At 49.1% G+C, this 12,915-nt stretch overlaps 2 protein-coding genes across 2 annotated transcripts in view; one reads left to right on the top strand and one right to left on the bottom strand.

The window, feature by feature from the left end:
- Positions 1-12,915, top strand: part of LOC109909615 (ventricular zone-expressed PH domain-containing protein-like) — a 231,597-nt gene that overhangs the window by 55,485 nt on the left and 163,197 nt on the right.
- Positions 286-12,915, bottom strand: part of LOC109909927 (pentraxin-related protein PTX3-like) — a 24,752-nt gene continuing 12,122 nt past the window's right edge. Inside the window, exon 4 of the mRNA XM_031795383.1 lies at positions 286-3,863. Within this exon, the coding sequence (XP_031651243.1) occupies positions 3,202-3,863 (662 nt within the window). The 3' untranslated portion in view covers positions 286-3,201. The remainder of the gene's footprint in view (positions 3,864-12,915) is intronic.

Here is a 12,915-nt window from a genome sequence, read left to right as displayed (position 1 = left end):
TATCTACCTCACATTCAACTACATATCAACTGATGAGCACGTTCAGTGCATTCGCTAACTCTCTGTAGTTATGTAGTTATGCATTAGGACTAATCTAAATGAAGTGAAACACTTTTTTAAATATTAAGTTACCATGCAACGATCACTCAAACACATCCAAATGTGCAGCTGTTGTTGGGATGAGTGAAATGGCCGTTTTGACACAGGGGGGGGGGAAACAAACCAGCATTTACCACAATTAAACATTGTTGTTCCTGTTGGTGATGAAGAAAGGCGTCAGACGCATAATGTCAACATGTAGTTTTATTCATATCTTGGTCTTCAATTCTAGTCCTACTGTAAATGCAAAAAATATATATTTATATACAAAAGACATTCATTTTTACTTCTTGACAAAAACACAAAACAATTTACAATATGATACCCATTGTCTACTATGAGAGAGCAGAGAGAGGTCGTAACAAAATTCTGTAAACATTGTCCACAGTTCCTCTTTTCAAATCAAGTGTTTCTGTCTCACAAGGGACGCAAAACCAACATGGAATGAGCCACTATAGTTGTGTCATCTTGTTGTCACCCATTTCAAAGAGAAACACAATAAACCCCTTTGGATTATATAGAAAACAATGAGGAACACAATAAACCCCTTTGGATTATATAGAAAACAAAGAGAAACACAAAACAACTTAAATATTATGTTTGTCACATCTGAAATGTAAACACTTTGATAAATCTCCTATGGCAGCATGCAGATGGATGTTACTACATAGCCATGCCAGAGAGGACCACGGTAAAACATTATAGCAGCATGCAGATGGATGTTACTACATAGCCATGCCAGAGAGGACCACGGTAAAACATTATGGCAGCATGCAGATGGTTGTTACTACATAGCCATGCCAGAGAGGACCACGGTAAAACATTATGGCAGCATGCAGATGGATGTTACTACATAGCCATGCCAGAGAGGACCACGGTAAAACATTATGGCAGCATGCAGATGGATGTTACTACATAGCCATGCCAGAGAGGACCACGGTAAAACATTATGGCAGCATGCAGATGGTTGTTACTACATAGCCATGCCAGAGAGGACCACGGTAAAACATTATAGCAGCATGCAGATGGTTGTTACTACATAGCCATGCCAGAGAGGACCACGGTAAAACATTATGGCAGCATGCAGATGGTTGTTACTACATAGCCATGCCAGAGAGGACCACGGTAAAACATTATAGCAGCATGCAGATGGTTGTTACTACATAGCCATGCCAGAGAGGACCACAGTAAAACGTTTTCTAACCACAATGCCACCCTAACAACTGAACCCAAACCTCAACCCTTTACCATTTACCTTACCCCTTAACCCTGACACTCCCATTGGTAACAAATAGCTAACACACTCATATTTATAGCAAATGTTGTCATCTCTAGGATAGCTTCTGATGGTATAGATAATGTTGTCCTCCTCTGGCATGGCTTCTGATGGTATAGATAATGTTGTCCTCCTCTGGCATGGCTTCTGATGGTATAGATAATGTTGTCCTCCTCTGGCATGGCTTCTGATGGTATAGATAATGTTGTCCTCCTCTGGCATGGCTTCTGATGGTATAGATAATGTTGTCCTCCTCTGGCATGGCTTCTGATGGTATAGATAATGTTGTCCTCCTCTGGCATGGCTTCTGATGGTATAGATAATGTTGTCCTCCTCTGGCATGGCTTCTGATGGTATAGATAATGTTGTCATCTCTAGGATAGCTTCTGATGGTATAGATAATGTTGTCCTCCTCTGGCATAGCTTCTGATGGTATAGATAATGTTGTCATCTCTAGGATAGCTTCTGATGGTATAGATAATGTTGTCCTCCTCTCGCATAGCTTCTGATGGTATAGATAATGTTGTCCTCCTCTGGCATGGCTTCTGATGGTATAGATAATGTTGTCCTCCTCTGGCATGGCTTCTGATGGTATAGATAATGTTGTCCTCCTCTCGCATAGCTTCTGATGGTATAGATAATGTTGTCCTCCTCTGGCATAGCTTCTGATGGTATAGATAATGTTGTCCTTCTCTCGCATAGCTTCTGATGGTATAGATAATGTTGTCCTCCTCTGGCATGGCTTCTGATGGTATAGATAATGTTGTCCTCCTCTGGCATAGCTTCTGATGGTATAGATAATGTTGTCCTCCTCTCGCATAGCTTCTGATGGTATAGATAATGTTGTCCTCCTCTGGCATAGCTTCTGATGGTATAGATAATGTTGTCCTTCTCTCGCATAGCTTCTGATGGTATAGATAATGTTGTCCTCCTCTGGCATGGCTTCTGATGGTATAGATAATGTTGTCCTCCTCTGGCATGGCTTCTGATGGTATAGATAATGTTGTCCTCCTCTGGCATACCTTCTGATGGTATAGATAATGTTGTCCTCCTCTGGCATAGCTTCTGATGGTATAGATAATGTTGTCCTCCTCTGGCATGGCTTCTGATGGTATAGATAATGTTGTCCTCCTCTGGCATAGCCATCTAGCGATGACCCTTGCAGACTGGTTTTTGTGACAGTTGCCCTCAAGCATCTCTCCTTCCACACAATGAGCTCTTTGTTTCTCTCTCTCACCTCGGTTCTTTCCTTTCCTTTTCTCTCTTTAAATCTGTGGTAAATTCTGTTTTCTCCACTTCTCCTCCTAAGGCTATGTACAGTATACTAATGCTTCTCACCAAGTGTGTGTGTGTGTGTGTGTGTGTGTGTGTGTGTGTGTGTGTGTGTGTGTGTGTGTGTGTGTGTGTGTGTGTGTGTGTGTGTGTGTGTGTGTGTGTGTGTGTGTGTGTGTGTGTGTGTGTGTGCGTGTGTGTTGGTTGTGCGTTCACATTATTGTTGCACACACATGTTCACAAACCCAGGCATCTGACTTGCGTGTGTGTGCATGCGTGTGCGTGTGTGTGTGTGTGTGTGAGTGTGTGTGTTACCACTCTCCTGCTTCTCTAAATGGGAACCACTCCTCCAACAGGACACATTATTGTCACAGTCTCATAAACCATTAAAGGGAGCTGCTGTTGTTGTTGTTGTTGTTGTTGTTTATGTTCACATTATTGTCGCAGTCTCAGCCGGTTGGGCTGTTCTGCACTGCAGGTCTTAGTTTATAATGGTGATGATAGAGTTCATTTAAATGATGATGATGAGGATGATGATGAAAACGTCATCAGAGTTAGTTGATGAACTGAGCACCCCCGTGAGGCACGATCTCCGTCAAGCCCCACCCAACTACATTCCCCCTCTGCTCACACCCCTCGCCGTCCTGCAAAGCCAGCTGGGATATCTCCTCCTCCGTCAGCACATGGTCCCACATGTTCACCCCTGTCATCTTCCCAGCGAACGCCAACTTGGCATCGAAGCCTCCGTCAAACCCAGGCATCTGTCTCCCACTGCCACCTGACCCTCCAGAGACCCTGCCGTCGTTCTTCTCCTGCCCCAGCTGGAGGGAGCCTCCATCGGTTAACATGTGGCCCTCGGCCACCCCGGGTGTGAATGCCACTCTGTGTCCATCGGCCCACAGTGACGCTATGCCCTGCTCAGAGCTCCAAGCCCCACATAGGTGGGTCCAAACTCCTCCTCTCACCACACCCCGCCCCTCCACCAGGTGAGCCTCTCCCCCCACGGTGAAGAGAGCCCTGGTTCCACTGAGAAGGAGCTGGATCTCATAGGGGTTCCGTTTGGTTCCGTAGGAGAACAGCACGGTTCTGTTGGAGACGGAGACGGGCTTGGCCCACAGGCACACGGTGAAGGAAGAGAGAGAGAGAGGGAGGTCTGGTGTCACCGAGGAGAAGATACGAGGGGAACGCATAGGGAAGAGAAGAGCGGTCTCACAGCCTGCGAGAGAGGAGAGAGAGAGGAGAGAGGGAGGAGAGAGGGAGGAGGGAGGGAGGAGAGAGGGAGGAGAGAGGGAGGAGAGAATGAGAACATTGCTTTAGTCATTTTACGGTTATTAATTGATCTGCAAGACGACCAATTTAGGAAACCACAAGATGACGAAAAGTCCAAATCTACTTCTACTTTTTATCATTGTTCTTTTCCTCTTGTTATAAGTCTGATTTACATTCTTACTTAATTTGTTTAAAAGAAGAGAAAGGGAAACAGGCCCTGCCATCTGCCAACACGCTGCCTCACGGGGCTTCTTCAGGCCTTTTCTTTGTTCTCAGAAGCACTATGGATGACCAGATGATGACCACTACGGATGACCAGATGATGACCACTACGGCTGACCAGATGATGACCACTACGGCTGACCAGATGATGACCACTACGGCTGACCAGATGATGACCACTACGGCTGACCAGATGATGACCACTACGGATGACCAGATGATGACCACTACGGCTGACCAGATGATGACCACTGCGGCTGACCAGATGATGACCATTACGGATGACCAGATGATGACCACTACGGCTGACCAGATGAGGACCATTACGGATGACCAGATGATGACCACTACGGCTGACCAGATGATGACCACTACGGCTGACCAGATGATGACCATTACGGATGACCAGATGATGACCACTACGGCTGACCAGATGAGGACCATTACGGATGACCAGATGATGACCATTACGGATGACCAGATGACGACCATTATGGATGACCTGATCATCAAGTCTTTATCCAAAAAGGTTTTCCACGTCAAGCAACACAGCGTTAGATATACATGATGTATTATAAACCGGGTGATTTGAACTCTGAATGGTGATTGGCTGAAAGCCGTGGTATATTTAAGCAATAAGGCCAGAGGGGGGTGTGGATATATGGCTAATATACCACGGCTAAGGGCTGTTCAATATAAACCCTGTGAGAGATCTTCGTTGGTAACATTATTCTACCCAATATGAATGACTATAGAACAAATCTATATAGGATCTTTATGGTTGAACATTTAACAGTCATGCATGCCAATGTAACAGTATAGCTTCCGTCCCTCTACACACACTGTCTGTGTGTGTGTGTGTGTGTGTGTGTGTGTGTCTGTGTCTGTGTGTGTGTGTGTGTGTGTGTGTGTGTGTGTGTGTCTGTGTCTGTGTGTGTGTGTGTGTCTGTGTCTGTGTGTGTGTGTGATCTATAAATGGGATATTAACAGTGGTGTAAAGTACTTGAGTGCGCCATCTGGATCCACAGTAAAGATCTGCCCTCTGGATTAAAACCTAATTATGACAAGCGGACCATATTACTACACAGTGTTTACACTTCCTTGTAGTTTACCAACAAAATGGGTGGATGGTGAAGTAGACATACTTGGTATTCACATCTCAAAAAAAAATACAAATGAATTGACCACAATTCATTTCAATAGATAAGATTCTGCAACCATGGAGAGGTAAATACTCGTCTATTTATGGGAAAATTCACATTGATGAACTCTTTGGTCCTTTATCACAGTTTACTGACTTACTGTTTACTCCAGATGACTGTTCTTTTAAAATCATATGAGCAAAAAATATTTCATTTTATTTAGAATGCTAAAGTCAAGACTAAATTAAACGTGTCTATTTATATAATACACATATATATATATAATATATAATATAAAAGCTTCATTCATACATAAGTTATACTTAAACCCCTAAAAATGGTGTTATATTTATTAATAGTTATGAATTGAAACAGAGGAGTTATGTCACATGTACAGTTGTTGAAAATGTATGGTCTATTGTGATAGGTGGGATGGGCTGAGAGGTTGAGGGTGGTCTATTGTGATAGGTGGGATGGGCTGAGAGGTTGAGGGTGGTCTATTGTGATAGGTGGGATGGGCTGAGAGGTTGAGGGTGGTCTATTGTGATAGGTGGGATGGGCTGAGAGGTTGAGTGGTCTATTGTGATAGGTGGGATGGGCTGAGAGGTTGAGGGTGGTCTATTGTGATAGGTGGGATGGGCTGAGAGGTTGAGGGTGGTCTATTGTGATAGGTGGGATGGGCTGAGAGGTTGAGTGGTCTATTGTGATAGGGGGGATGGGCTGAGAGGTTGAGTGGTCTATTGTGATAGGTGGGATGGGCTGAGAGGTTGAGGGTGGTCTATTGTGATAGGGGGGATGGGCTGAGAGGTTGAGTGGTCTATTGTGATAGGGGGGATGGGCCGAGAGGTTGAGTGGTCTATTGTGATAGGTGGGATGGGCTGAGAGGTTGAGTGGTCTATTGTGATAGGTGGGATGGGCTGAGAGGTTGAGTGGTCTATTGTGATAGGGGGGATGGGCTGAGAGGTTGAGTGGTCTATTGTGATAGGGGGGATGGGCTGAGAGGTTGAGTGGTCTATTGTGATAGGTGGGATGGGCTGAGAGGTTGAGGGTGGTCTATTGTGATAGGGGGGATGGGCTGAGAGGTTGAGTGGTCTATTGTGATAGGGGGGATGGGCCGAGAGGTTGAGTGGTCTATTGTGATAGGTGGGATGGGCTGAGAGGTTGAGTGGTCTATTGTGATAGGTGGGATGGGCTGAGAGGTTGAGTGGTCTATTGTGATAGGGGGGATGGGCTGAGAGGTTGAGGGTGGTCTATGGTGATAGGTGGGATGGGCTGAGAGGTTGAGGGTGGTCTATTGTGATAGGTGGGATGGGCTGAGAGGTTGAGTGGTCTATTGTGATAGGTGGGATGGGCTGAGAGGTTGAGTGGTCTATTGTGATAGGGGGGATGGGCTGAGAGGTTGAGGGTGGTCTATGGTGATAGGTGGGATGGGCTGAGAGGTTGAGGGTGGTCTATTGTGATAGGTGGGATGGGCTGAGAGGTTGAGTGGTCTATTGTGATAGGGGGGATGGGCTGAGAGGTTGAGTGGTCTATTGTGATAGGTGGGATGGGCTGAGAGGTTGAGGGTGGTCTATTGTGATAGGGGGGATGGGCTGAGAGGTTGAGTGGTCTATTGTGATAGGGGGGATGGGCCGAGAGGTTGAGTGGTCTATTGTGATAGGTGGGATGGGCTGAGAGGTTGAGTGGTCTATTGTGATAGGTGGGATGGGCTGAGAGGTTGAGTGGTCTATTGTGATAGGTGGGATGGGCTGAGAGGTTGAGGGTGGTCTATTGTGATAGGTGGGATGGGCTGAGAGGTTGAGTGGTCTATTGTGATAGGTGGGATGGGCTGAGAGGTTGAGTGGTCTATGGGATGGGCTGAGAGGTTGAGGGTGGTCTATTGTGATAGGTGGGATGGGCTGAGAGGTTGAGTGGTCTATTGTGATAGGTGGGATGGGCTGAGAGGTTGAGGGTGGTCTATTGTGATAGGGGGGATGGGCTGAGAGGTTGAGTGGTCTATTGTGATAGGTGGGATGGGCTGAGAGGTTGAGTGGTCTATTGTGATAGGTGGGATGGGCTGAGAGGTTGAGGGTGGTCTATTGTGATAGGTGGGATGGGCTGAGAGGTTGAGTGGTCTATTGTGATAGGTGGGATGGGCTGAGAGGTTGAGTGGTCTATTGTGATAGGTGGGATGGGCTGAGGGGTTGAGGGTGGTCTATTGTGATAGGGGGGATGGGCTGAGAGGTTGAGTGGTCTATTGTGATAGGGGGGATGGGCTGAGAGGTTGAGTGGTCTATGGTGATAGGTGGGATGGGCTGAGAGGTTGAGGGTGGTCTATTGTGATAGGGGGGATGGGCTGAGAGGTTGAGGGTGGTCTATTGTGATAGGTGGGATGGGCTGAGAGGTTGAGGGTGGTCTATTGTGATAGGTGGGATGGGCTGAGAGGTTGAGTGGTCTATTGTGATAGGTGGGATGGGCTGAGAGGTTGAGGGTGGTCTATTGTGATAGGGGGGATGGGCTGAGAGGTTGAGTGGTCTATTGTGATAGGTGGGATGGGCTGAGAGGTTGAGTGGTCTATTGTGATAGGTGGGATGGGCTGAGAGGTTGAGGGTGGTCTATTGTGATAGGTGGGATGGGCTGAGAGGTTGAGTGGTCTATTGTGATAGGTGGGATGGGCTGAGAGGTTGAGGGTGGTCTATTGTGATAGGTGGGATGGGCTGAGAGGTTGAGTGGTCTATTGTGATAGGTGGGATGGGCTGAGAGGTTGAGGGTGGTCTATTGTGATAGGTGGGATGGGCTGAGAGGTTGAGGGTGGTCTATTGTGATAGGTGGGATGGGCTGAGAGGTTGAGGGTGGTCTATTGTGATAGGTGGGATGGGCTGAGAGGTTGAGTGGTCTATTGTGATAGGTGGGATGGGCTGAGAGGTTGAGTGGTCTATTGTGATAGGTGGGATGGGCTGAGAGGTTGAGTGGTCTATTGTGATAGGTGGGATGGGCTGAGAGGTTGAGGGTGGTCTATTGTGATAGGTGGGATGGGCTGAGAGGTTGAGTGGTCTATTGTGATAGGTGGGATGGGCTGAGAGGTTGAGTGGTCTATTGTGATAGGTGGGATGGGCTGAGAGGTTGAGTGGTCTATTGTGATAGGTGGGATGGGCTGAGAGGTTGAGTGGTCTATTGTGATAGGTGGGATGGGCTGAGAGGTTGAGTGGTCTATTGTGATAGGTGGGATGGGCTGAGAGGTTGAGTGGTCTATTGTGATAGGTGGGATGGGCTGAGAGGTTGAGTGGTCTATTGTGATAGGTGGGATGGGCTGAGAGGTTGAGTGGTCTATTGTGATAGGTGGGATGGGCTGAGAGGTTGAGGGGTTTATTGTGATAGGTGGGATGGGCTGAGAGATTGAGGGTGGTCTATTGTGATAGGGGGGATGGGCTGAGAGGTTGAGTGGTCTATTGTGATAGGTGGGATGGGCTGAGAGGTTGAGTGGTCTATTGTGATAGGTGGGATGGGCTGAGAGGTTGAGGGTGGTCTATTGTGATAGGTGGGATGGGCTGAGAGGTTGAGTGGTCTATTGTGATAGGTGGGATGGGCTGAGAGGTTGAGTGGTCTATTGTGATAGGGGGGATGGGCTGAGAGGTTGAGGGTGGTCTATTGTGATAGGGGGGATGGGCTGAGAGGTTGAGTGGTCTATTGTGATAGGTTGGATGGGCTGAGAGGTTGAGTGGTCTATTGTGATAGGTGGGATGGGCTGAGAGGTTGAGGGTGGTCTATGGTGATAGGTGGGATGGACTGAGAGGTTGAGTGGTCTATTTTTGATAGGTGGGATGGGCTGAGAGGTTGAGGGGTGGTTTGTGGTGATAGGTGGGATGGGCTGAGAGGTTGAGGGTGGTCTATGGTGATAGGTGGGATGGGCTGAGAGGTTGAGGGTGGTCTATGGTGATAGGTGGGATGGGCTGAGAGGTTGAGGGTGGTCTATGGTGATAGGTGGGATGGGCTGAGAGGTTGAGGGGTGGTTTGTGGTGATAGGTGGGATGGGCTGAGGGGTGGTCTATGGTGATCGGTGGGATGGGCTGAGAGGTTGAGGGGTGGTCTGTGGTGATAGTTGGGATGGGCTGAGAGTGGCTGAGGGGTGGTCTATGGTGATAGGTGGTATGGGCTGAGAGTGGCTGAGGGGTGGTCTATGGTGATAGGTGGGATGGGCTGAGAGGCTGAGGGGTGGTCTATGGTGATAGGTGGGATGGGCTGAGAGGCTGAGGGGTGGTCTATGGTGATAGGTGGGATGGGCTGAGAGGCTGAGGGGTGGTCTATGGTGATAGGTGGGATGGGCTGAGGGCTGGTCTATGGTGATAGGTGGGATGGGCTGAGGGGTGGTCTATGGTGATAGGTGGGATGGGCTGAGAGTGGCTGAGGGGTGGTCTATGGTGATAGGTGGGATGGGCTGAGGGCTGGTCTATGGTGATAGGTGGGATGGGCTGAGGGGTGGTCTATGGTGATAGGTGGTATGGGCTGAGAGTGGCTGAGGGGTGGTCTATGGTGATAGGTGGGATGGGCTGAGAGGCTGAGGGGTGGTCTATGGTGATAGGTGGGATGGGCTGAGAGGCTGAGGGGTGGTCTATGGTGATAGGTGGGATGGGCTGAGAGAGGCTGAGGGGTGGTCTATGGTGATAGGTGGGATGGGCTGAGGGCTGGTCTATGGTGATAGGTGGGATGGGCTGAGGGGTGGTCTATGGTGATAGGTGGGATGGGCTGAGAGTGGCTGAGGGGTGGTCTATGGTGATAGGTGGGATGGGCTGAGGGGTGGTCTATGGTGATAGGTGGGGTGGGCTGAGGGCTGGTCTATGGTGATAGGTGGGATGGGCTGAGGGGTGGTCTATGGTGATAGGTGGGATGGGCTGAGGGGTGGTCTATGGTGATAGGTGGGATGGGCTGAGAGGTTGAGGGGTGGTCTGTGGTGATAGTTGGGATGGGCTGAGAGTGGCTGAGGGGTGGTCTATGGTGATAGGTGGTATGGGCTGAGAGTGTCTGAGGGGTGGTCTATGGTGATAGGTGGGATGGGCTGAGAGGCTGAGGGGTGGTCTATGGTGATAGGTGGGATGGGCTGAGAGGCTGAGGGGTGGTCTATGGTGATAGGTGGGATGGGCTGAGGGCTGGTCTATGGTGATAGGTGGGATGGGCTGAGGGGTGGTCTATGGTGATAGGTGGGATGGGCTGAGAGTGGCTGAGGGGTGGTCTATGGTGATAGGTGAGAGTGGCTGAGGGCTGGTCTATGGTGATAGGTGAGAGTGGCTGAGTGGTGGTCTATGGTGATAGGTGAGAGTGGCTGAGGGGTGGTCTATGGTGATAGGTGGGGGTGGCTGAGGGGTGGTCTATGGTGATAGGTGAGAGTGGCTGAGGGGTGGTCTATGGTGATAGGTGAGAGTGGCTGAGGGGTGGTCTATGGTGATAGGTGAGAGTGGCTGAGGGGTGGTCTATGGTGATAGGTGAGAGTGGCTGAGGGGTGGTCTATGGTGATAGGTGAGAGTGGCTGAGGGCTGGTCTATGGTGATAGGTGAGAGTGGCTGAGTGGTGGTCTATGGTGATAGGTGAGAGTGGCTGAGTGGTGGTCTATGGTGATAGGTGAGAGTGGCTGAGTGGTGGTCTATGGTGATAGGTGGGAGTGGCTGAGGGGTGGTCTATGGTGATAGGTGGGATGGGCTGAGAGTGGCTGAGGGGTGGTCTATGGTGATAGGTGAGAGTGGCTGAGGGGTGGTCTATGGTGATAGGTGAGAGTGGCTGAGGGCTGGTCTATGGTGATAGGTGGGAGTGGCTGAGGGCTGGTCTATGGTGATAGGTGGGAGTGGCTGAGGGGTGGTCTATGGTGATAGGTGGGATGGGCTGAGAGTGGCTGAGGGGTGGTCTATGGTGATAGGTGGGATGGGCTGAGGGGTGGTCTATGGTGATAGGTGGATGGGCTGAGGGGTGGTCTATGGGGATAGGTGGGATGGGCTGAGGGGTGGTCTATGGTGATAGGTGGATGGGCTGAGGGGTGGTCTATGGGGATAGGTGGGATGGGCTGAGGGGTGGTCTATGGTGATAGGTGGATGGGGCTGAGGGGTGGTCTATGGTGATAGGTGGATGGGCTGAGGGGTGGGATTAAAGAGCTTATGTTTGGTCATGCATTATTGTTATGTGACTGCTTTTAACATGTATGTAGTAGCAAGTAGCAAAAAAGCTGTAACCCCCCCCCCCCCTCTCTAAGATAATTGTCCTCGGGGGGGTGGGGGGGGGGGGTTTAAAAAAAAAAAAGAAGAAGAAGAAGAAAAGTACTGAAGTATAAATTATTTAAAGTAACCTTAAGTCGTTTTTTCGGGGAATCTGTGTTTTACTATTTATTATTTTGGACAACTTTTAATTTTACTTCACTACTTTCCTATAGGAAATATTGTACTTTTTACTCCGTACATTTTCCCTGACAACCATTTTTGAATGCTTAGCAGGACAGGAACATGGTTCAATTCGCACACTAATCAATAGAACATACCTGGTCATCTCTACAGCCTCTGATCTGGAGGACTCACTAAACAGAGAACATCCCTGGTCATCCCTACTGCCTCTGATCTGGAGGACTCACTAAACAGAGAACATCCCTGGTCATCCCTACTGCCTCTGATCTGGAGGACTCACTAAACAGAGAACATCCCTGGTCATCCCTACTGCCTCTGATCTGGAGGACTCACTAAACAGAGAACATCCCTGGTCATCCCTACTGCCTCTGATCTGGAGGACTCACTAAACAGAGAACATCCCTGGTCATCTCTACAGCCTCTGATCTGGAGGACTCACTAAACAGAGAACATCCCTGGTCATCCCTACTGCCTCTGATCTGGAGGACTCACTAAACAGAGAACATCCCTGGTCATCCCTACTGCCTCTGATCTGGAGGACTCACTAAACAGAGAACATCCCTGGTCATCCCTACTGCCTCTGATCTGGAGGACTCACTAAACAGAGAACATCCCTGGTCATCCCTACTGCCTCTGATCTGGAGGACTCACTAAACAGAGAACATCCCTGGTCATCCCTACTGCCTCTGATCTGGAGGACTCACTAAACAGAGAACATCCCTGGTCATCCCTACTGCCTCTGATCTGGAGGACTCACTAAACAGAGAACATCCCTGGTCATCCCTACAGCCTCTGATCTGGTGGACTCACTAAACAGAGAACATCCCTGGTCATCCCTACTGCCTCTGATCTGGTGGACTCACTAAACAGAGAACATCCCTACTGCCTCTGATCTGGAGGACTCACTAAACAGAGAACATCCCTGGTCATCCCTACTGCCTCTGATCTGGTGGACTCACTAAACAGAGAGCATCCCTGGTCATCTACTGCCTCTGATCTGGTGGACTCACTAAACAGAGAACATCCCTGGTCATCCCTACAGCCTCTGATCTGGTGGACTCACTAAACAGAGAACATCCCTGGTCATCCCTACTGCCTCTGATCTGGAGGACTCACTAAACAGAGAACATCCCTGGTCATCCCTACTGCCTCTGATCTGGAGGACTCACTAAACAGAGAACATCCCTGGTCATCCCTACTGCCTCTGATCTGGAGGACTCACTAAACAGAGAACATCCCTGGTCATCTCTACAGCCTCTGATCTGGAGGACTCACT

The sequence above is a fragment of the Oncorhynchus kisutch genome, linkage group LG18, assembly GCF_002021735.2.
Source record: "Oncorhynchus kisutch isolate 150728-3 linkage group LG18, Okis_V2, whole genome shotgun sequence".
Taxonomy (NCBI): domain Eukaryota; kingdom Metazoa; phylum Chordata; class Actinopteri; order Salmoniformes; family Salmonidae; genus Oncorhynchus; species Oncorhynchus kisutch.
This window is presented reverse-complemented; position numbering and strand designations above follow the sequence as displayed.